Here is a 24,358-nt window from a genome sequence, read left to right on the forward strand (position 1 = left end):
TGGACGGAATAGATCTTTTCTATGTTTAATGATCTAACAACCATTGAAGTACATAAAGGATTTGATTATCCATATTAAAATATTTAAGGATCTTTTTTGTATAATTTTTCTGGTGAACAAATATTCCACATTCTTTTTGTTCAATTTGTAAACTCAGACAATACTTGATTTTTCCAAGATCATTCATTTCAAATTATTCCTTCAAGTATGACACAACTTCTTGAATTTCCTTATTTGTTCCAATGATGTTTAAATCATCAACATATACAACAATAATCACGCATCCGGATGTTGTTTTCTTAATGAAAACACTAGGGCGTATTGAATTATTTACATATCCCTTTTTCATCAAGTGATCACTTGGCCGATTATACCACATTCAGCCGGATTGCTTTAACCCATATTTGTAATTTCACAGAATAACATTATCTGGGTTTTGAACTTTGTGCTTCAGGCATCTTAAATCCTTCAGGGATTTTCGTATATATATATATATATATATATATATATATATATATATATATAATATATATATATATGATACTGCTAAGCTAATCAAATACTGAATTATATCACAGGAGAATACGTTTTTTCATAATCAATTCCAGGCCTTTGAGAAAAACCTTGCTGCAACAGGTTGAGCTTTATATCTTACTATTTCATTTTTCTCATTTTGCATTCGAATAAAAACTCATTTGTATCCAACAGGTTTTACACCTTCAGGTGTAAGGACTATATGTCCAAAAACATTACGTTTATTTAGCGAATCTAATTCAACCTGGATGACATCTTTCCATTTATCCAATCCTTTCGATTTTTACATTCACCAAAAGATTTTGGTTCATGATCTTCATTATCATAACAAAATATATCATCAATTTCTTCTATATCTTTTCGATTCCATATTTTTCTAGTATTAATATAATTGATAGAGATTTCACGATTCTCGTCATTTTACTGGTTCTGACAGAACATTTTCATCATCATGTGTTTCTTCAGTAACATCATTCTCTATTTTGTGATCATCATGTGTTTCTTCAGGAACATCATTCTTTATTTTGTAATCATCGTGTTTCTCTATGAATTTTCTTTTTCGAGGATTTTTATCCTTGGAACTGATTGGCCTTCCATGCTTCAGGCGTTTTATGACATCATGAGTTATTTCAATTTATTTCTTTGGAATTTCAATTCGAGCAGGAGCATTTACATCATGTATATATGATTTAGTTACCCATTTTGCGTCTGTAAATGCATTTGGTATTTGATTTGTTGTTCTTTGCAAGTGCACAATTTATTGTACATCTTTTTCACATTGTTTTTTTCTTGGATCCATATGTAACAATGATGGTACATACCATGTAATTTCTTTTTCAGTATGTTTCTTGTCTCCCTTTAACATTGGAAAGATTTCCTCATTAAAATGACAATCAGTAAAACGTGTTGTGAACACGTCACCTGTCTGAGGTTCAAGATGTCGAATGATTGATTGACTATCATAATCGATATAAATTTCAATCTTTCTTTGATGTCCAATTTTCTTTCGTTGAGGTGGTGCAATAGGCACATACACCATCATCCAAAAATTCTCATATGAGAAATGTCTGGTTCTTTACCAAATGCAAGCTGCAATGAGGAATATTTACGTAGTGCCCAAAGTCAGTACATGTATAACTCATGCATTTATTTAATTATTAAAGCATTTATTTAATTTTAAAATGAGTGTTAATGGTGCAATGATTTATTAAATTCAGTATTTTAAATTAATTATGCCTGTGTGATGCACGTTAAAATGTTTTTCGAGTTTCATGTTTCAGGCGATTATTCGAAACGGGATCGAGGAAAAGACCGGTGACGATTTTGGTAATCTAAATTGTGGTGTTTTATTTAAGTTGAGGTTGGTGTATTTTTAAATAATTATTAAGTTTAGCATTTTAAATCCTAGCTTATTTATTAAGTGGATTTAAGAGTTTAAAACTTTTAAAATTAGCATTTTTTGTGGATTTTATTTTATTAAAGAGAATGTTATAAAATTAGTGTGTATTTTATTTCAATTAAGGAAATTGAGTGAGTTAGAGTTTTATTAACTTTAAATTAGTGGTTAAATTTTAATTAAGCAATTTTCACTCCCTAGATTACTACCTAACTCACACACACACATTTTTACACACACTAATCATCGACACAACACACACACATATTTTCAATTCAGAGTTTTATTTTTGAGAGAGCAAAACCTAGGACTCTTCCACATTCAGCAGCCGCCCCTATCCCTCTGTTTTTCCAGCAAGGTTTTGTTGTGTTTCTTCAAAGAAATAGTGTCACGTTCGTCTCGGATCAACCTCGCATATTTCCCCGCTTATGTATCGTCGTTTCGGTAATGCTAAAGATTTAAAGACACGTATATTCTGCTATTTCTGCATCGATCTTGTCATATTATGTGTTGTGTTATTTCTATGCGTAAAAATTCATGTGTGACGTTCGTCGTCTGAGCGAAAATTGGTTTGGATCAGTTTTGAAATAATTTTAAATCTGAAAACTCGTTTTTACTGTCTTTTTAAATACTGCGATTTTTCGATCGTGATTCTGAGAAAACTTTCAACACGAAAATATATAACTTTTCGATACCTTAGATTTGACAGTAAATTCGAAATATTTGGATAAAAATTGAGTGAGTTATGGTGTTTTTCGTGGGACTGCTCAAACTGCGTTTTCAGGAAATTATGATATTGATACGTTCTTGAAGTTTTATGGTTGCAGGCTTTGTTGGGGATCGACGGGTGATCAGTTGCTGCGTTTAGGTATGCTTAGTATGATGTGGGTTGGCATTTGGATTGTCGGTTAGTGTCGATAGGCACTTGAATCCATTAGAAGATGTAGGAAACGATTTGGTGTCAATTGCTATGTTTTTGATTGGTATGTGTAGTAGGGTGGACGTCGTTGCTTTGGGATGTTTGTACATGTTTGGTTCAATGTTATGGTTTGCTAAGATAGGTCTCGGGGTGTCGGTTCATGTTCCGTACAATCGAGTCTAGATTGATAAGCATTGCATGTATTGAATATTCGTGAGTTTTCATCCAGCAAGGGTACACGGACCCTTAAACGGGGTTCGTGCCTTCGTTCTCTTCTTGGTGCCATCCTTGCGAGCCGACATGGACCCCCACATGGACTAGGGCACAGGGTCCGTTCCTTTGTTTTCTCTCGGCGTCAAGTTTGCGCACACACATGGACCCCCACACGGACCAAGGCACGGGGTCCGTGCCTTCCCTTTCTACCACGACACATTTCACCGCACGGACACGGACCCGGAGCCGGACCTGGGCACGGGGTCCGTGTGCTTGTTATTTTGGGAAAATTTTATAGTATGCTTTGAGGTTTGATGTCATGGTTCAGTTCAATGATTTACAAGGTCGAGTCATGAGAATTTTAGAACGTCCTAAGGAATTGAATGAGCTCGTAAGTAAGCTTGATATTTACGTCTAAGTTATGCAAGTTAAGCAATTGAATTGATGTTAGTATGTGCAGCAACGGCCCCAATCGAAGTCCAACAAATCCCTCAACGCCAAGTAAGTATGTTGACGTGAAAGAAAATATTTTGTGGGGCCCTTAACTCCTAATCGTTATTACAATGCAATCTGATTAGGGTTAACTAATTACAGCGGAAAACGAGTTTAAAATTTCTTTACAATGAGCCCAAATCATTTTATTTAAATACTAAAAATAGTATCTCATCTCACGTCATAAACATGCCCAAACGTAATCAAAGACAATCACATACAAACAACTCATATCTTTGGGACATGCCCCGGTATATAGATACATATACATATATACTGGGAACAAACATAAACATAAACATAAAACCTCAGCCCAAGCTGTGGCTCCCTCCAGAAGTATCCCTCTCCGGTCTCCTGATATCCTGGAGTATCTGTCATTGTCCACACACAAAGACAACAACAGCCCCCCCCTTGGGGGTGAGCAAAGCTCTGTATGGAACAACCATTCATATATACCACAGATATCTAAACAATGATATATGATATGCAATGCATGTACGTCGTGGAGGTATCAGGTCAAATGCCCATCCACTGAGCACATGTCAGAATCAAACGAATCGCTATCAAATCAATGCTCGAGCTGGCACACCGGCCTCAATAAGGGATACTCGTATGATAGCGTCGACAAAGCGTCATCAAATCCCAAATCTCATATCCAATCATCGGGGCCACAAATGTCTATTCTTTACGGGTCATATAATACCAGCATAGCAATTGTGTTCACAAACCCCAGAATCCAATCAAATCATATTAGGGTATCCAAGGATCATAGCTCAACGTGCATGTCATGTATCGATGTATGCATCAAACGATGTGTGTTAACAAAACATTTATTTTATACATCGATACTCAAATCTCAATGTCATGTATGCCACATCAAATCATTAAATAGGTACATAGACACGTATTCCAATCCAATCAATCCAACATATATCATATAATACAGATATCTGTCGTTTGTTATCCGGTCGCAACATACCTAAATTCTTCGTTTCCAATTGATGTAGCCTGAAGATATTGATATTACACTTTATCTACATTAATAACATACTCATTACAATCAATAACATACTCTGAAATCATTAATATGAGTTTCAAATGTCATTTGAAACTTCAAAAATTCATATCAAATCATAATCATATCATAATTCAATTCCGACTTCGAATACGAGTTTATTGTCGGTTATTCTACTACATATAAAAAATTCTTCTTCAAATACATGCTATTCCAGCACTTTGATATCTCAAGCTGCTAGGAACTAGAAGAAAATTACCTCAGTCAGAAGCCCTCAACGCGACGATCACAAATATATATTTTGTTTCGCGTTTAGACAGCGTTTCGAAGTCGATTTGGATGAAAGAAAATCAAAATCTCTCGTGTCTCTCGAAGTTGCTGAAAGTTAAATGAAGAAGAAACAACCGGCAACTTGTTCTTATCATTCCACCAGCTTCGGCGCTCGGGCGGTAGAATTCTCGCGCCCGAGCACGAGACACTCTGCCCCCGAACTTCAAATACACCGCGTTCGGGCGGTCACAAATTACCGCTCGGGCGCAGTATGTTCTGTCCCCGAGAAATCTTTGTGCCGCGCTCGGGCGGTCAAACATTACCGCTCGGGAGCAGAACTTTCTGCCCGAACACTTACTTTGCATACCTTGGCGCTCGGGCGGTCATTTTCTACCGCCCAGGCGCCACACGTTTTGTACAAATATTTATGTTTGTACTAAATTGGCGTCCGGCCTCTCCACTCGAGCTCTTACAACGTCAATTCATATTCAATATTCATTTTCTCAATTTCATTGTCATAATATACATCAAATACATAATCACATGACAATTTCATATATTATCTATAATCACACAGGATTTACGATAATACAATACATGGTCCTTACATATTTTAAGTTTTTGAGGTATGCTAAATGTCTTGTAACCAAATTATGTTTAGGATTGGAAAGAGTTAAATTATGAACGGGGACCAATCCGCCCGTTAAATTATGAACGGGTTTAGATCGAGTTTGTAAAGCGTTAAATTATGAACGGGAATCTCATGTATGTGGCAGTGGATACGTCCTTGTCATCCCAGTACTGTGGTTTAGTCTGATCAGACGATTATGTTTTGGGTCACATGCTTTGAAACATATCTCTGCGCAAAATGATGAAGTTAATGTATGTTCAAGTACGTTTGAGTATGCAAGCATGTTTAAGAAAAATTTATGGCACGTCTAAGTATGTATGTACGTATGTTCAAGTTTTGTCTTGCAAGTTCAAGTTTTAAGTATGTATGTCCTATTTTAAAGTTGTATGTGATCTTATTATGTAGTACTTGTTACTTCCAGTTTATACGTGTTGAGTCTTTAAACTCACTAGACTTGATCGATGCAGGTGAGGATGTTTAATAGGAGACTGACGGTGGGGACCGAGGAGCAGGCTTAGACTGAGCGGGAGGCTAAACCCTAGGACCGCCATGTTTTAAGTTTTATGAAAACATTTATTTCTTTTGTCAAACCTTAAACTTCAAATCTTGTTGCAACAACTTGTGAGACATATAGTTTATTTCTTTTATCGAATTTTGAATGTTCACGTTTATTTAAGAAAAATTTTAATTTTTCCACAAAATTTTGAGTAGTAAAAGTACGGTACGTTACAATTTATGATATGCGTTTGGTCTGATGCGAATTAATGCAGCGACATGTAAAACTGCATGTCCTCATATAGAAATAGGTAGATTTGTTTTCATAATCACTGGTCTAGCAATCACTTGCAGACATTTAATCAATGATTCAGCCAATCCATTTTGTGTATGCACATTAGCAACATGATGCTCAACAGTGATTCTCATGGACATACAATAATCATTGAAAGTCTGGGAAGCGAATTCACCAGCATTATCAAGTTTAATTTTCTTGAATTTATAATCGGGAAATTGATTCCTCAATTTTATTATTTGAGCAAGTAATCTTGCAAATGCAACATTTCGAGTTGACAATAAACATACATGTGACCATCTGCTGGAGGCGTCAATCGATCCATAAAGTATATAAATGGTCCACATGGTGGATGAATTGGTCCACAAATATCACCCTGAATACGTTCAAGGAATATTGTTGATTCAGTTTGGATTTTGGCTAGTGATTGTCTTATAATAAGTTTTCCAAGAGAACATGCTTTACATTAAAACTTATTAATCTGAAAGATCTTCTGGTCTTTCAGCGGATGCCCTTGTGTATTTTCTATAATTATTCGCATCATTGTTGAACCAAGATGTCCTAATCGATCATGCCAATTGGTTAATATTGAAGAATTATCAACTATCATGTTTGATTCAATGAGACTTATATGTGTATAATGCATTCAAGTAGGGAGCATTGGTAGTTTTTCAATAACATATTTCTTTTCTGATTTATATGTGATAAGACACATATATTTCTCATTCCTTCATTCATTGTTTGAGTATCATACCCATGGGAATATATATCATTAAAACTCAACAAATCTCTTTTCGATTGTGGTGAATATAAAGCATCATCGATAAAAAAATCTATACCATTAGATAACAAAAATTGTGCTTTACCACATCCTTTAATCAAGTCTACAGGACTTGATATTGTATTCACCATTGTTTTTGTTGGTTTTAGTTCCAAGAAATATCTTTTATTTCGGAGGATAGTATGCGTATTACCACTATCGGGTATGCAAACTTCAGCTTTGTTCATAGCATTTTCCATATTTGAACTTAAAAAAAATGCAATGAAATAAAATTACTGAAAATACATTTACAAAAATAAAATACAATACAATACATATGTAAAAATATAATACACGATAAAACATTATCATATGAGTGCATGGAAAAATAAAATATTTTACATATTTATTCTACCAGCAAATTGATCCTTGTCTGAGAAATCAATCAGAAAATCTTTCAGCATCAAAATGAGTTGAATCACTCAAAGTTTCACTCTGTTCAGTGAAGTTGGTCTCCTTTTCTTTCTCCTTTATTGATTCTTTATAAAGTTTACAAAGGTGCTCAGGGGCTCGACAAATATGGGACCATTGTCCTGGAGTAACACATCTAAAACAAGAACTTTCAAATCTTTTGGAGTGATTCTCATTAACACTCATATTCTCATGATGTCTTTTCAGTGGATGGTTTGGGACACTCTTTTGAGATGAGTTATATAAATAACTATCTCGATTATTTTCAAAACCACGGCCACGTCCACGTCCATGACCACGACTACTTCCACGTCCACGTCCATGACCACGACTACTTCCACGTCCACGTCCACGACCTCGATTTCGTCCTCGACCAAAATCTTGTCTATATTTTGATTTTGGTTTCCAGATTTAAATTCATTTTTGCTTACGACATTTACGTCAGGAAATGTCGTTGAACTAGTGGGTCGTGCCTAATAATTTTCATTAATAGCTCATTATTCTTTTCCGCCACAAGAAGACATGCGATAAGTTCAGAATATCTCGAAAATCCACGCGCTCTATATTGTTTTTGTAGAATTATATTTGATGCGTGAAAAGTGGAAAATCTTTTTCAAGCATTTCCAATTCAGTAATCTCGTGCCCACAAAATTTCAATTGCGAGATTATTCTATAAATCGCCGAGTTGTAATCACTGACTTTTTTAAAATCTTGGAATCTCAACGTATTCCATTCATCCCGGATGGTCGGAAGTATAACTTCTTTATATGTTCGAATTTTTCTTTTAATCCCTTCCACAAAGCCATGTGATCTTTTTCAATTAGATATTCACATTTCAATCTCTCGTCGAGATGTCGAACGCAAAAATATCATGGCTTTTGCCTTTTCTTGTGATGTCGATATGTCATTTTCTTTTATGGTCTCACTTAGATCCAATGACTCAAGATGCATTTCTACATCGAGAGTCCATGACATATAATTTTTCCCCGTAATATCAAGAGCAATGAATTCGAGTTTTGCCAAGTTTGACATGGTGGTACTAAACAATATTATGCATTTTATTAGTTAATGAATATTGCAATATAAAGTAATGGATAAATAATAAGTACAAGTAATCGTAAAATAAAGAAAACACACGAGGAGGATATTCTCCGATAAATACAAGACTCGTATAATTAAAAATAACCTTGAGAAAACCATCTTTTTTTTCTTCGAAAATTTGATGAAGAATAATTGTTTAGAGAAGAAGAGAAAGTTGGAGTGATTGAATGTGTTTGTGAGATCATATTTATACGGCAAAAACTAGCCGTTTTGTTAGCGTTTATGACCGTTGGTGTAACAAAAAATAAATGTATGTATTTGTATAATTTTATGGTAATAATATGATGTATATAATATTAATCATGTTTAAATAATTATGTATATCATATCATATTATTATAATGAGCTGTCATAAGTTATTTTGTTTAAAAACCTTATAGGCTTTTATATTTGTCGATCCCTTACCGGGAGTGTGGGATGTCGTCTCATCTTCTCAGGATTTATAACAAGTTTTTTAAAATTTGTTTTTATTATTTCTGATCTTTATTATATAATAAGATTATATTATATATTAAATATATACACAATAAATAAATAAATAGTAAAATAAATATTATTACTTTTGTTATCTTTTTTCTTCTGTTTTGGAGCTTGGAAAAACATGGAGGACTTTTAGAGCTTCGTGCTGATAACGTGTTATGAAAAAGTAAAAATTTATGGTATAAAATAAAAATATCAGACTCTCAAAATTCTCAAACTACACACTTTATAATATTTTTCTCTCAACTCAATTGTGATTTTCTTCACAAATGAGAGATCTATTTATAGAATTTCTTTACAAATAATTCAAAAATAAATTCATCATTACATACTTCATCACACACTAATTTTCAATATTTACAACTCTTATTTTCAACATTCAAAAATTCAATAAACATGTTTTATATATTAATTTTCGACAATTATTATTTTTTTTAAAAAAAAACTAATTTTGCCTTATAATAATAAAATTTCAAAAGAACAAAGGTTTGATTATTTTATACAACTTAGACTCTCAAACAACTTGAAGAAAACCCAACCCCATCAATTGGAACCACCTGCCGAAAACCCACATTGGGCCCACCATAAACCACCGCTAGCCGCAACATTAAGCCGTAGAATTGGCCTAAAAATTTCACACTTGTTCTACACAATTTTCTTCTTCAGATATGACAGTCGTTCGCTCGATTTCCAGCCGATCAAGAAGTGGCAATGGAAAGGAAACGGTCGCCAAGATGTCCCCATCACAATGACACTAAGACGTGACCGTGAATCGGCGTCATATGGTCGGTATCTGGAAATTCCAATTGCTTCTTCTACAAGATCTTTAGGTCGACTTTCATTTTTCCAGCTAGTTGCACGGCGCTGTGTGTGCGGGGATTGGTCCTAATGTTCATCCGTCTATGAGAGACGATCTATGGCCGGTGATGTTGCTAGACGAGGTGGCAGGGAGGAAATCAGAAATCGAATAAGCTTAGGGTCAGGTTTGACTGAAAAATTGAGAATTTTTTATGAATCGAAGATTTTTCAAATTTTAGGAACTATTTGGCTGATACAATATTTTAAAATTTCAAATTTTGATTTTTTGAGATATTATCTCTTCAAAATTATGGATATTTATCATGTTTAAAATCATGGATATTTTCCATGTTTAAAATATTTTAAATTATTTGGATTATAAATATCGAACATTGTAATTTATTTTCTTATCTTGTGTGCAATTAAAATTATGTTAAATTTTTTATACAATTGAGGAATGTATTCATATTAAATTATATTTGTGTCCATAATTTTTTTTGAACAAATAAAGTTAAGACTTTGGCTTATAAAAATCCATGACATAGATAATTAAGTAATAATAATTATGAAATATACATAAAAAACATGATATGAGAGAAGCTTTCATAGACTAGAAGTTAATGTTAGCTTTAGGCCCACTAGTCTTCATGCTCTGCCTAGGAGTTTGGTTTTTAATGAAGACTTATCCCTACCAATCTACTGTGAGCACTTTTAGAAAGTGTTGATTGTGATATTAATCATTATTATATAAAAAAATTAAATGAAGTCAAAATTTTGTCCAGTGAACTATATGATTTTAAATAATTGTGATTGAGCCACAACACATTTAATTAAAAAAAATTATACATTAAGTGGATTTGAATAACAAATTAATTTTGTAAATATAATAAATTTTACCATAAAGAGACTTTTATTAAATTTATGTTATTAATTAAGATAAAATTTCAAAATATATTTTTATTAATGTACCAAGAGGAGTTAAAGAACATTATTTTGATAGTTATATTAAAAAGTTGCATAAAATATAATTGATTTAAAATTTTGACCCACATACATATTGTATATCCCTAGATTTTTTGTACATGATTTACATTGGTTAAACATGAAATTTCCTTCAAATATTTTTGTAATAAGCATGTTTATTAAATTATTTGTAGTACAATCTGTTAATTTCTCTCATATAAGTTGTGATATCCTCGAACCCAAAATGGGATAATTACAAAGTCTGGAAGAAAACAGTTCTTCTTCAATTAAGAAAATGAACCACCTGCCATAGAAGAGTTCAGCAAACCTGTATGAAAAGTGAGACTGATCTAATCATCTCTAAGTTATGTTCATAAAGACCAATATTTCTGTTGGCATTCGTGGTTTGATTGAGGGGCATGAAGAAGTCAAAGACATACTTAAGGCGATTGATAACAATTTGAAACTTTAGACAAGACCCTTGTCAGAACCCTAATAAAGGAGTTCTTTTCATTAAGACTGACAAGTGTGAAAGATGTGTGATAGCCTATTATGAAGATGATAGACATAACTACTCAATTGAAAATACTTGAAGTGTAAACATATTATAAATTTCATGGTGGATTGGGTAGTGCCAAAAAACCAGTATATGTAAGCCTTATGCATAATTTAATAAGTTAATTAATTTAAATAATTTAATGTAATTAAATGATTCATTCAAGATGTTTAATTTATTTTAAATATTTATATGTATATTTTATGAGATGTAATTGTATTTCTTGAGTTGAGTTTTTCAGACGAATATTCGATATTCGGCTGGAGATGGGAGACCGGAGATGATTAATTTGATAAAATTAACTGTTATATTTTTATTTTAAGTCGAGAAATTAGTTATTTTAAATTATTTATGAGTTTTATCATTTTAGAGTCCAATTTAAAATTTTAGGAGAATTAAAACCTTTTAAAGAATTTTATTAGAAAATTTCAAAATTAGGGGATGCAATTCTCGAGCATGATGTTTAAGGTTTTACTAATTATATAATAATTTAATTAAATTGTTAGATTATCATTTAATTAAGTTTACAAAGTGTTTTTTTTTTTTTTTACAAAAATAGGTCATAAACTCACACCCATATACACACACACCACCACACACGCACACGAAAATTCTAGGGTTTTGGCTCCCTAGCAGCCACCACCACTTCTCCACTCCTACATCCATACTTTGGTGAGATTTTCACAAGCTTTTGTCATGGAAATCGTTTAGCAATCGTTCACCATTTCTTCCCGTTGGTATTCGTTCCTTCGCGCGTTTATACGCAATAACATGTTCTAAACCTTTCTTTATGCATCAATCTTGTTCTATACTATTGTTTGATGATATTTATGCATGAAAAAAGTTTTTAAACATGAAATATTCGAATCAAAACATGAATTTGCATGCTGAAATTTTTATGCGCAAGATCCTTCAAGTTTTCATGAGCTTTTGATGCCTATGCTTTGTGTGGATCATCCGGTTGTTGTTCTTGTGTATGGGGATGTATCATGTTGTGTTTATATGTTATTTATGATTCCTTGAAGGGGTCAGAAGTGGTCTGGTCATGCGAAAGAAAAGGCAGAGCGCAAGCTGTTGCCATGTGTGCATGGGGACTTTTTCGGTGTTCGGCTGGTTGGGGCAGGTTCAGACTTGGCAAAGGCTTGTGGCTAGGGTCTGGACCATTTCTTAGGGTGTCAACGTCGGTTTGGTCTTGGTATTTTAGGGGCTGAAAAAAAGTAGGAAAGTCGTTGGAGACAAAAAAAGGGCAGCACGCGCGTGAAGCACATGCAAGTGATTACAAATGACGGCTTTCAGAACTCGTTATGTGCATTACGAGTTTTTGGTAATGTCATTCGGGATTACAAATGCTCCAGTGATCGTTGGATCTCATGAATCAGGTGTTTCAGCCTTACTTGGATCATTTTGTCATTTTATTCATAGATGACATCCTCATCTATTCAAAGAACCAGGAGGAGCATAGTCAGCATTTGAGTACAGCGTTGCAGGTATTGCAGAGCTGAAATTTGTAAGCAAAATTTAGCAACTGTGAGTTTTTGTTGAAGAAAGTAGCATTCTTGGGTCACGTTATCTTTAGAAGTGGTATTGATGTTGATCCGTCCAAAGTAGAAGCTATGAAGGAACTGATTGTATCGAAGAACGCATCAGAGATTCGAAATTTCCTAGGATTGTCGGGTTATTAGAAAATTTATTCACGGATTCTTTTCTATAGCAGTGCCACTTACTTCTTCGACGAATAAGAATGCTAAGTTTGTATGGAGCATTGAATGTCAGAAGAGCTTCGATATTTTGAAGCAAGCTCTTAAAACAGCGTCAGTTTTAACCATGTTGAAACGTCCACTACTCATTTTTCTTTAAATATACTAGAGAATTTTTTTTTTCACCTTTCGGCCGAAATATGTACTGACATATATATATATATATATATATATATATATATATATATATATATACACACACACACACACACACACACACACATATATGTTTAAAAAAACCAACCAGTTATTATTTGAAAATCCAAATGAACTCAATTCAAACGTAAGATCGTAAATCGTCAACCAAACCTAAATTTAATGTTTTACCAAATAAAGAATAAACTCTTAAACCTCTCAAAAGCATAAAATTCATAAACGGCGTAAAATCCTTAAAGTAGCTTAAATCATAAACTTAATTTTTGCGGAAAACTAGTGATGATCCTCGGGTTGTGTGCACCTGCAGTCCAGATAGGTCAACCATCAAGTCCTCCATCAATATCAAGATCACCTGCATCGATCATACCTAGTGAATCTATTGACTCAACAAAACTTAATCGTGATAGCAAGTAATACATATATATTCACAAGTAACTGTGAAAATACTTTTAATAAAATAGCCTTTCATGAACATGCATAAACATAAACATTTTCTTTTCATCATATAATTTTTCCTTTCATCATTTACTTTTTCCTTTTGTTGAATTCAGATCCTTAATTGTGACTTTCGTATTAGCTTTAGGTCGATGGATCCATCTACGTATAACCACGGTACCGAACAGTGGGGACATCAGCGACACTCTCACCCGTCAACTGAGCTTTGGACTTACAAATCATCGTATCATCGTAGTAGTCACAATCAATTCACCTTCTTCAACTTTTCATATTTCCATCACTTATAAAAATTCATGCACATGTAAATCATTTTTCTTTTAAAACAAGCATGTAGCATGTCCTTTAGCATTAACATTTCATCATAAAATTTCATAAATATTTTAACATTTATTACAGCATTCAGGGCACTGCTAGGACGTCTAACATTTTTCAGGTGTAAAATGACCGTTTTGCCCCTGAAACCTTAACTTTATCAATTTATCCTTAGACCTTAAAACAACGACCCCAATCATTCCGAACTTAACACGGCACCTTAAAATATGCCCATAAATATTTCTTAGACGTAAATCTAAGTTCATCGACTAATGTCCCAATTTGTATTTAGAACTTATATGTACACCCTGATTTTAACCCGAAATGACTAGAAACTTAATCAAACCTTACCAAACTTGAAACAAGGCTTATTAAAATCTAACTAACCCTTTTTCATCCCAAACCAAACCAAACAAAACCCATTGAACATCCTAGGAACCTTCTGAAATTTTCTGTATGAAAGAACCCTAGCTCTAGTTGGCTCGAACTCTAGCTTGTCTCGGATCCAGCCCTTAACCACCATGTCTAAACCTTATTTGACCCTCCTAGGACCATGACCAAACCCTAGACAAGCTACTGAAATAGCCTCTAGAGCCCTTGCACGAGGACGGCCCCTATGAACCTTTCTTAAGCCTTACGCGCGTCTATCTTCCCATACAGCCCTAGGCTTTGCACCAGCCTTCCTACAAGCCATCTAGGACACTGAACTGCCCCATTAGGACCCCTGGACGTGCCCTAACAGCAGCTAAGAGCCATGTCTTTATATGAACCCAATTTGAAAAACCTAGCCTTCCTTAGCCCAAATTTTCGTCCATCTTTGTCACCCTCTTTGTCCAGCCTTTGAACATGCACCTAAGGGTCCTTAAACATATTGAAAAACATCCATTCCCATAGCCCTACCATGGCAGCCCCTTTATGAATCATAAACAAGAGTTTTAAAAGATGAAAACATTAGTTTTATGTATGTATAGCCACAAAAACGAAAATATATAAAGCGTATCATATTTTTCATTCAATCATGTATCAAACATATAATATGGTACGAAAGATGAGCGAAGAAATATTAAGGCGTGCCTTTGCGTTTATTTAGCACAAAAATCAACTTGCGATACGAGGGACGTTGACGAGGGGGAGACCTTGCTGAAATTTTCTTCAATATTCACGTGTCGCAGCCTTCGAATTAGTGTGTGTGGCCATGTGGGGTGAGGGGAAAAGAGTCCTAGTTTTCTTAGGTGTTGTGTGCGTGAGTTTAAAGGAAGAAAATGACTTGGAAACCTTGATTATTTGGTATAAAATACGTGGTGCAAACTTAGGCCCATTAACCTAGTATAATAGGCCCATGAAGCTCGTTAGTTAACATTTAAAATATATTTTTAGGAAAGTTTGTGAAAATATAGCCGAGTTCTCAAAAAGTCCCTATTTTTATCGAAAATCGATCGGTTTAAAATACGATTCGGCGTATAAAACACATCAAAACATCTCATTTTCCGAAAATTTCTATTTAAAATATGTTGCGTGTTTTCACTACCGCAAGTATACGGTGTCAAGTTTTAGTACTGGTTTGAGTACAGATATCATCCCACAAGGAGTAATTATTTAAAACTGTATATTAAGTATCATAATTAACATAGTTCAACTTTATTTAGAAAAATCAAAGAGATAGTTTATAATCAATTCAAAGCAAATAACGAATCCTAGTAATTCTTAGTACGCAGTTGAAATCAGTGAGTAAATCAATCTAGATATATGATTTCGTCTGGTCTCTCCTATGCTACATTAAAATTGACTAACATATTATTAAATTGCATCATGTTTACTAACCAAGAACTTACAATTTTCCTATTCCCTTTTTCAAATGATAAATAGAACTGTATTATCTATTACTGATTTTAATATATCTATTCAAAATAACATAACATATAATATATGCAAACAAGGTTCTTTTTATGGATTCACCAGAGTTACACGTCTTTTGCACGTTATAAACATCTGACGATGTGATTTCGCCTGTCCTAATTTCAATCCCCTCTGTCGAATGTTAAATCTTAATTATTTGATCAATCGAATGATGGTCAGTAATCCAAAAGTATTAAAGACAAGAAATCACAAATAAACAAGATGAATTAATTCATTGAAAATTCAAAACGTCAATAACATAGGTTCGACCACGACTACGTCAATCTCTAGACAATAAAATTAGTTAATACTCAAATCTAAATAAATAAAAGACCTTAGGGGTGTTCATCGGTTGGTTCGGTTTTAATTTATCTAATTTCGGTTCGTTTTTCCGATTTTCGGTTTTTGAATTATGTAATCCGAAACCGAACAATTATAATTCGGTTCGGTTTCGGTTTGGTAATATAATGGACCGATTTATACGGTTCGGTTTGTTCGGTTAATTAATAATATATCATAAAGTGAAAAAAACATAAATCTTTTCAAACATTTAATTTAAATTCATAAACACATATATTCAAAATTTAAATCATAGCAATGCTTGATGATGATGTCGCAATTCATAAACACATATATTCAAAATTCAAATCATATTCAAAAACATAAAAAGCTACTGAAGATAATGCTTGATGATGGTGTCGCAATTCTGAAGGAAGAAAGGGAGGTGATCCAAGTAGTTGATGCCATATTGCCTGCTGAATATTAAATCAATGCAACATCTTCAAAAAAAAAAAACGCCCAAATGTTAATCATCCCACTAATTATTAAATAAAGTAATCAACAACCAAATATGAAAGTCTATAAATCATAAATTCCTAATCTTAATACAAAAATTTAATATAAATTAATTTATCATACCTGATTGACAGATGCAATTATATGTCAGTCATACAAGGAACACCTCTTCCCAAGTTGGCCAAATCTGGAAAAAAAATTATTTTTATCATCTAAAAAATAAAATATTTGTCACATTAATATAAAAAAAATTTGTAACTTTTACCATCTTCAAATTTCTCGAGTTTATCCAAGTCTTCTTCTACTTTAATATGTGAAGATTCATTACGAATCCAGTCTTGTGCACAAACAAGAGCTTGCACTAATTTAGGAGTTCGTTTTTGTCACATTAATATAAAAAAAATTTGTAACTTTTACCATCTTCAAATTTCTCGAGTTTATCCAAGTATTCTTCTACTTTAATATGTGAAGATTCATTACGGATCCAGTCTTGTGCACAAACAAGAGCTTGCACTAATTTAGGAGTTAACGAACTCCTAAATGGATCAAGCACACAGCCTCCAGTACTAAATGCACTTTCTGACGCCACAGTAGAAATAGGAATCGCTAACACATCACGAGCCATTTCAGCAAGAAAAGGAAATCTAGGCTTGTTAACTTTCCACCAAAGCAAGATATCAAAATTTTCATTTCCAGGCTCTACTTCTTCACCAAGATATTTGTCCAACTCTGACTTAGCACCCATAATTCCACACATGGCTCTGTGCCTCAAGTATTCTTGTTGAATTAAGGTTTTTTTATGTACGCTTCCAAAACTTGACATGTCATTGTCAATTGTTTTACTAGCTGAAGATTCAAATTGAGATTCTTTTGAAGTTCTCATTCGATACTCATCATATAAAGATATCACATAGAGCTTTAGATCATCTCTCATTTTTCATCCGTTCTCTTCTCCATACATACTCAAAAGAACAAAAGCAACATACTCAAATTTGAAACGAGGATCTAACACACAAGCAACAAAAATCATCTTATTCATCTTTTCTGGAGCGCCCCAATATTTTTCAAATTTAGCTTTCATCTTCTCCGCAATACAACTCAAATCAATATCATCACTATCCACTAACATTTTCAAAATGCAAGCAACTTAACCAATTTCATGAAAGTGAAAATTTGAAGTAACATATGATGACCCTGATACTCTTAAGGTAAGTTCGTAAAAGTTTCAAGAAACTTTACCATGTGTCTTATTTTCTTCCGGTCATCATTAACAAAAGCACCCACAATATTTCCATCTTCACAAGTGTGATTAAGAAGATTATCCAACAATCCAGGATCAAGAAAACCATATCTCACAAAGGCATTCTCAAATTTTTGTGCTGTATTCAACATCAAATAGGTCAAAACCTAGTAGGGACATCCAAACACAATGATTTTTTACTCTCTATTTTTTCAATTTCACAACAATCTTTGAATCGTTTCATCCTTGCAGGAGATTGCCTAATGTGTCTCAAAGCTTGTCTCACACGTTTCACAGAATCACCAACTTCTTTCAATCATCTTGAACAATAAGATTGATTATGTGAGCAACACATCTAACATGAAGGTGACTACCATCCATGAAATTAGCTCCCCATTTGCTAAATTGTTTTGAAAGTTCTTTCACTGCCATATCATTTGAACTAGCATATAAACTGTAACAGTGAACACTTTGTCCAAACCCCAATCAATCAAACACTTAGTGATTGCAATTGCCATATCATCACCTTTACGACTACTAATTGGACAAAAATTCAAGATCTTCTTGTGCAGTTTCCAATCTTTATCAATAAAAGGAGCTGTGAGACACATATAATTGATTCGCTATATTGAAGTCCATGTATCTGTTGTGAGACAAACTCTTTGATGTGTGTCTTTAAAAAACAACTTAAGTTTTTTCTTTTCTTCCAAGAAAAGTTCAAAGCAATCTCTCGTTATTGTAGCACGGGAAGGAATTCGAAATAGAGGTTGTATTAAATTAATAAAATGCTTGAACCCTTCTCTTTAAACAAGAATAAAAGGTTGTTCGTCCATAATTATCATCTGAGCTAATGATTTTCTACATGTTTCTTGATCAAATCTCCAAATATTAACTGAATTTCCACTATCTTTTGAATTTTCTTGAAATCTTAATTTGGCTTGTTTAGTCCCAGCATTATGAGGATTTTGCGTATACTTTCTCATATGATTATTTAAAGAAGATGCTCCATTGGCATTTGAATCAGCAGCATAGTTTGAACTACAATAAAGACACCTTGATCTTTTATTCCCATCACAATCAACATACATTTCAAAATGTTCCCACACAATTGATCTAGGCTTTACGGTTTTTCTATTCTTTGAATCTTCAGTGGTTTTTGCAGAAGATGCAATAGGTGGCTCGTTATTTGAATTTCCACTTTCACCGAGTGTACTATCAATTTCAGCCATCTAATAATACAATAAACATAATATGAAGATTAAAATAAGAACAAATGAAAAAATCCAACAAAGGTAAATCAATGTAAGACATACTGGCATACCCACACGAAAACATAAATCAAATTATATGAGACTCCGACGATCCCATAATATGAGACTCCGACGATCCCATAATATGAGACACGTGAATAATAGCACATTTACACTGTTCTTGTACATACACATAGGAGGGCTCAAACCCAGAACGTACAACAAACACACACAAGGAAGATCATCCACTTCACCATCCCAAAAAAAAAAAGAAACATAAAAATTCGAGAAATCATAAAAAGTACCTGAAAACTGAAAATCAACGAACAACACAGTCAAAACTCAAGAGAAGAGGAAGAAAGCGCTGATTTTCTGTGCATAAGAATAGCTACTGCTAGGGCCGGCTGAGTTTTTTAAATGTTAGATATGGAAATAAATTATATTATAAATACTAAAAGTTTTGGACTAAAATCTATAAAAGCTGGAAACACTAGGGACTAAATAATAATATAACATAAAATGCGGCCGGTTCGGTTATTTCGGATTTCAATACATAAAAACTGAAACCGAACCGGAAAACTGAATATTTCAAAAACTAAATCCAAAACCGAACCGAAAAACCGAAAAACCGATTTAAAAAAAATCGAATTACAAAATTTTGTCGGTTTTTTTGGTTATATCCGAATAATGAACACCCATAAAAGACCTGTTTGTAATCATTAAAAATGTAAAAGTATAGAACCGAATTAGAAACGTGTTGCAGAGTGATGAAAGTGCGCCTCCGTATCCGGACTCAGCGTCTTCTATCTTCGTTCTTCGCGTTCCGTTCTCCGTTGTCTCTAACTTTTTCTCTCCTATTTTCTGTTATGTCGGCTGTGTCATAGAATTCATTCTTTCCCTTCTTTATAAAGCCCACGATGAAACCTAAAGAATCTGGCATTCGCGTCGCGCGCATATGCGCGCCCAATAATCGCGCATATGTGCTCCCAATAATCGCGCATATGCGCGGGTTTTTCTGTGTTGGGCTTCTTCTCGCGCTCATGACTGGCGCATATGCGCGGGTCTTTCTACTTCTACGCTCACAATTTTCTTCTAAGTCCATTTTCATTCATTTTTTCTTCTAAGTCCATTTTCATTCATTTTCACACCCTTGTAGTAGCCTTACCTAGATTCCTGCAAGCACGCCAAAAATAACACAAAACGCATAATTCTGCCCAAGAAACTAACAATCTATTCAATTTATAAGGATATTTTAAGTGCACAAATTGCACACAAATTGCACTTATCAAAATACACCACACATTAAATGATTAAAAATAACTATTTAATAAAATATTTTCCCTCATATGGTCTCCGATTTTCGTTCCTCGATCGTGTCTCGAATAACCTTCAAAAACATAGTTTTATGCATTTTAATATTAAATTACATTTTAAACATTTAAACATGTCTTCAATAATAAATTTATGCATTTAAAACAATTTAATTAAATACAGAATAAATTTGATAACTTGCATGCATATGGTTCACGTGGAACTTCAAATTTTCGGGACGTTACACATGCCATGGGGGCAAGGTGACATTGTATATATGCCGATGCATGTAAGTTCGGTTTATGTGCCGTTTTGATGCAATTTTACCGAGTAATTTTGTATGCCTCTAGATAGTTGAAGGTGCATGAGAAGATTATCTAACCCATGATCTTGAGTTAGTTGTCGTTGTCTTTGTTTTGAAATTATGGAAACACTACTTGTACGGTAAAAAATGCAAGATATTTACCATCACAAGAGTCTCAAATATTTTTCCCACGGGAAGAGTTAAACATGCGACAGAGTTGATGGTTAAAGTTGGTGAAGGACTACGAGTGTGACATTATCTATCATCCGAGGAACATTAATGTTGTTACAGATGCCTTGAGTAGTAAAATAGCAGTTGCAGAACAACTGTCAGTACAGAGACTTCTACAGTTAGAGATTCATAGGTTTGATCTTGAGATTTATTCTAAGGACAAGGCTCCTAGGTTATCCAATCTGACATTACAGTCTTCCCTGATAAACCGTATTCGTAGTGGATTATCGTCCGATGAGCAGATGCAGAAATGAAGACTGAGAGATGAATCTTAAGGCATTAAATTTTATATAGTAGTCGATGGAACTGTAAGGTATAGAAGGAAAATGTGAGTGCCTATTGTTGTTAGAGGAGATATCATGTCAGATGCACATACATCACCGTATTTCATTCATCCAATGAGTACTAAGATGTATAGAGACTTGCAGATGTTTTATTGATGGCCAGGTATGAAGCTAGACATTCAACGTTTTGTATCTGAATGTCTAACTTTTCAGTAGGTGAAAGCAGAGCAACAGATGCCAACAGGAACTCAAACCACTTCCAATTCTTATGTTGAAATGAGAGAATATTACTATGGATTTCGTGGTTAGATTACCGAGGACGGTAAGAGGCTCTAATTCCATATGGGTGGTCATTGATCATCTTACCAAGTCAGCGCACTTATTGCCGATAAAGACGATCTTATCTATGATGTTACACATAACTTTATATTCGGGAGATTGTCAGATTGTACGGGATCTCAGTTTCAATTGTGTCTGATAGAGACCCGAGAATCACATCGTTCTTTTGGAAAAGTTTGCATTCCACAATGGGGACATAGTTTCTATTCAGTACAGCTCTCCATCCTCAGACAGACGGCCAATCTGAGAGCTTGACAGATTTTATAAGATTTAATTGTGTATGTGTGATCGATTTTCATGGGAGTTGGGAATCAAAGCTACCTTTAGTGGAGTTCACCTACAACAACAGCTATTCGTCAATAACTATGGCTCCTTATGGGGAATTATATTAGAGAAAGTGCAAATCGCCTATTCATTGGGACGAGGTCGGCGAGAGATCAGAATTTGGTCCAAAGATTGTTCAGCAGACTGCAGACATAGTAGTCAAAATCCGGGACAAAATGAAGACCGCGTAGAGCTGTCAAAAGAGTTATGCTGATAAGAGGATGAAGGACCTCAAATTTGTTGTGGGAGACCATGTCTCTGTTAAGATAGTACCTATGAAAGGTGATATGAGATTCATGACGAGAGGCAAATTGAGTCCGAGATTCATAGGACCGTTCGAAATCCTTGACAGAGTGGGAACACTATCTTATCGTGTAACTCTATCACCTTATCTAACAGGAGTGCACAATGTGTTCCATGTGTCTTTGATGAGGAAATACACGATGAATCCTTCACATATACTGAAATTGAACCGTTGCAGCTTTAGGAATGACTTATTCAAAATCTAGATAGACAATAGATGAGGTTACAGAACAAAGTCGTCAAGTTGGTCAAGATCAAGTGGTTGAATCATTTCGATGGGGAAGCTAACTAGAAACTGAAGCTGAGATGAGGAGTCGCTATCCAAACTTGTTTGATAAGCCTTAATTTCGAAGACAAAATTTTGTTAAGGGGGAGGAATTGTAATGCCCAAAAACAGTAACGTATGCTGTATGAATAATTTAATAAGTTAATTAATTTAAATGATCTAAAGGAATTAAATGATGCATACAACACATTTAATTATTTTAAATATTTGTATGTTTATTTTATGAGATTTAATTGTATTTCTTGAGTTGAGTTTTTTAGGCGAATATTCGATACTCGGCTGGCGACGAGAGATCATAAATAATTAATTAAGTTGCTAAGACTAAATGTTATATTTTTATTTTAAGCCAATGAATAAGTTAATTTAAATGATTTATGAATTTTAGCATTTTAAAGTTAAATTTAAATTTTTAAGAGAATTAAAATATTTTAAAGCATTTTATTAGCAAATTTCAATATTAGGAGATTCAATTCTTGAGCATTGTGTTTAGGTTTTATTAATTATGTGATGATTTAATTAAATTTTTAGGTTAGCATTTAATTAGTTTACAAAAATATTTTTTAAAAATAAATCATAAATTCACGCCCATAGACACACACCACCACTTCTCCACTCCTAAATCCATACTTTGGTGAGATTTTCATAAGTTTTTGTCAAATAAATTGTTTAGCAATTGTTCCCCGTTCGTCCTCCACCTTCCTTCGATCCGTTTAGGTTGCTGGTCAAGGTTGAGTGGAGTTCCAAGTCGTGGGGGTAAGTCGCAAGTCGTTTTATTGAATTTGAGAGTCGTACGGATAAGATGAAAGTTTATGGGATGTTTTGAATTGTAAGTTTTAAATTGTGGCAGTGGGTCTGGGGGTCGATCCAAGGTCCACAGTGTTCTTAAATAAATATAACGTGCAAAAATATTAGTTTTGAGGTATGTAAGTTGTCTTGTGACCAAATTATGCATGTACGGGTTTAGAAGCTGAAGAACTTGTATGTTGACTTTTTCAACTTATCTTATGATTGTTAGTATATATCCAGGCCAATGGCTGTGGTGATCCTTGTCGGACAAGCGTTGTGGTGCTGGTTTGATCAAACTAATTATGTTATGGTATCATATTTCAATGAGCAGAACTCTATGCAAAAGATTTTGTTTATGTTATGTCGAACACGTTTATGAAATTATTTATGCACAAAATTCACATCATATTTATTTATGTCTAAGTTATTTTATGTATCAAACATCTTTAAATTGCATGGTTTTCTTTTATTGTGTTATATTTTTTCTACTAACAGTTTATGCATGTTGAGTCTTTAGACTCACGAGACTTGATTGATGCAGATACTTTGCTGAGGAGGCTGCATGTGATGGCTAGTGAGCAAGCTCAGACCGTAGGTAGTGCATGCCCGATGGCCTTGCAGTTTGTGAGTTTTATGCGTGTTAAAACTGATTTCATACTCTGATTTATTTTAGTGTATTTGTGGTTTGGAAACAAATTGTTTTGCTATTTCATTGGAAATATTTTATGGATGTCGACATGGATTTTTATGCCTCAAAATAATCAAATTTTGATTTCTTTTTTTTGAAGTTTTGAGTTTTTGGCTTAATTATTAGAAATTTTTGTAAACTATGTATAGGTATTTATTGAGCTTAAAATATGAATTATGGATTTAATTAGATAGAAAATTTTATTTTCCGCATATTTTAAGTAGTATAGTAAGTGAGGGTCGTTACAGATT

At 33.8% G+C, this 24,358-nt stretch overlaps 1 protein-coding gene across 3 annotated transcripts; it reads right to left on the reverse strand.

Moving 5' to 3' along the window:
• Positions 1-16,636: 16,636 nt before the first annotated feature.
• LOC140812303 (uncharacterized) lies at positions 16,637-17,887 on the reverse strand. 3 transcript variants are annotated; one of them, XR_012113640.1, is made up of 3 exons: positions 17,027-17,136; positions 16,885-16,948; positions 16,637-16,745 (listed from the first exon to the last, which is right to left on the reverse strand). XR_012113640.1 is itself a non-coding variant. In XM_073170548.1 (3 exons), exons 1-2 carry the CDS (start codon positions 17,693-17,695, stop codon positions 16,902-16,904), a joined length of 564 nt encoding a protein of 187 aa, XP_073026649.1. In that variant the 5' UTR covers positions 17,696-17,887; the 3' UTR covers positions 16,637-16,721; positions 16,885-16,901. The 3 variants fall into 3 exon arrangements, 2 of the variants coding, with proteins under 2 accessions (XP_073026649.1, XP_073026642.1); XM_073170548.1 differs by lacking the exon at positions 17,027-17,136 and adding an exon at positions 17,179-17,887 and having other exon boundaries at positions 16,637-16,721; XM_073170541.1 differs by lacking the exon at positions 17,027-17,136 and adding an exon at positions 17,179-17,887.
• Between the last annotated feature and the right edge of the window lie 6,471 nt (positions 17,888-24,358).

Source organism: Primulina eburnea, chromosome 1, assembly GCF_022965805.1.
Source record: "Primulina eburnea isolate SZY01 chromosome 1, ASM2296580v1, whole genome shotgun sequence".
NCBI classification, from domain to species: domain Eukaryota; kingdom Viridiplantae; phylum Streptophyta; class Magnoliopsida; order Lamiales; family Gesneriaceae; genus Primulina; species Primulina eburnea.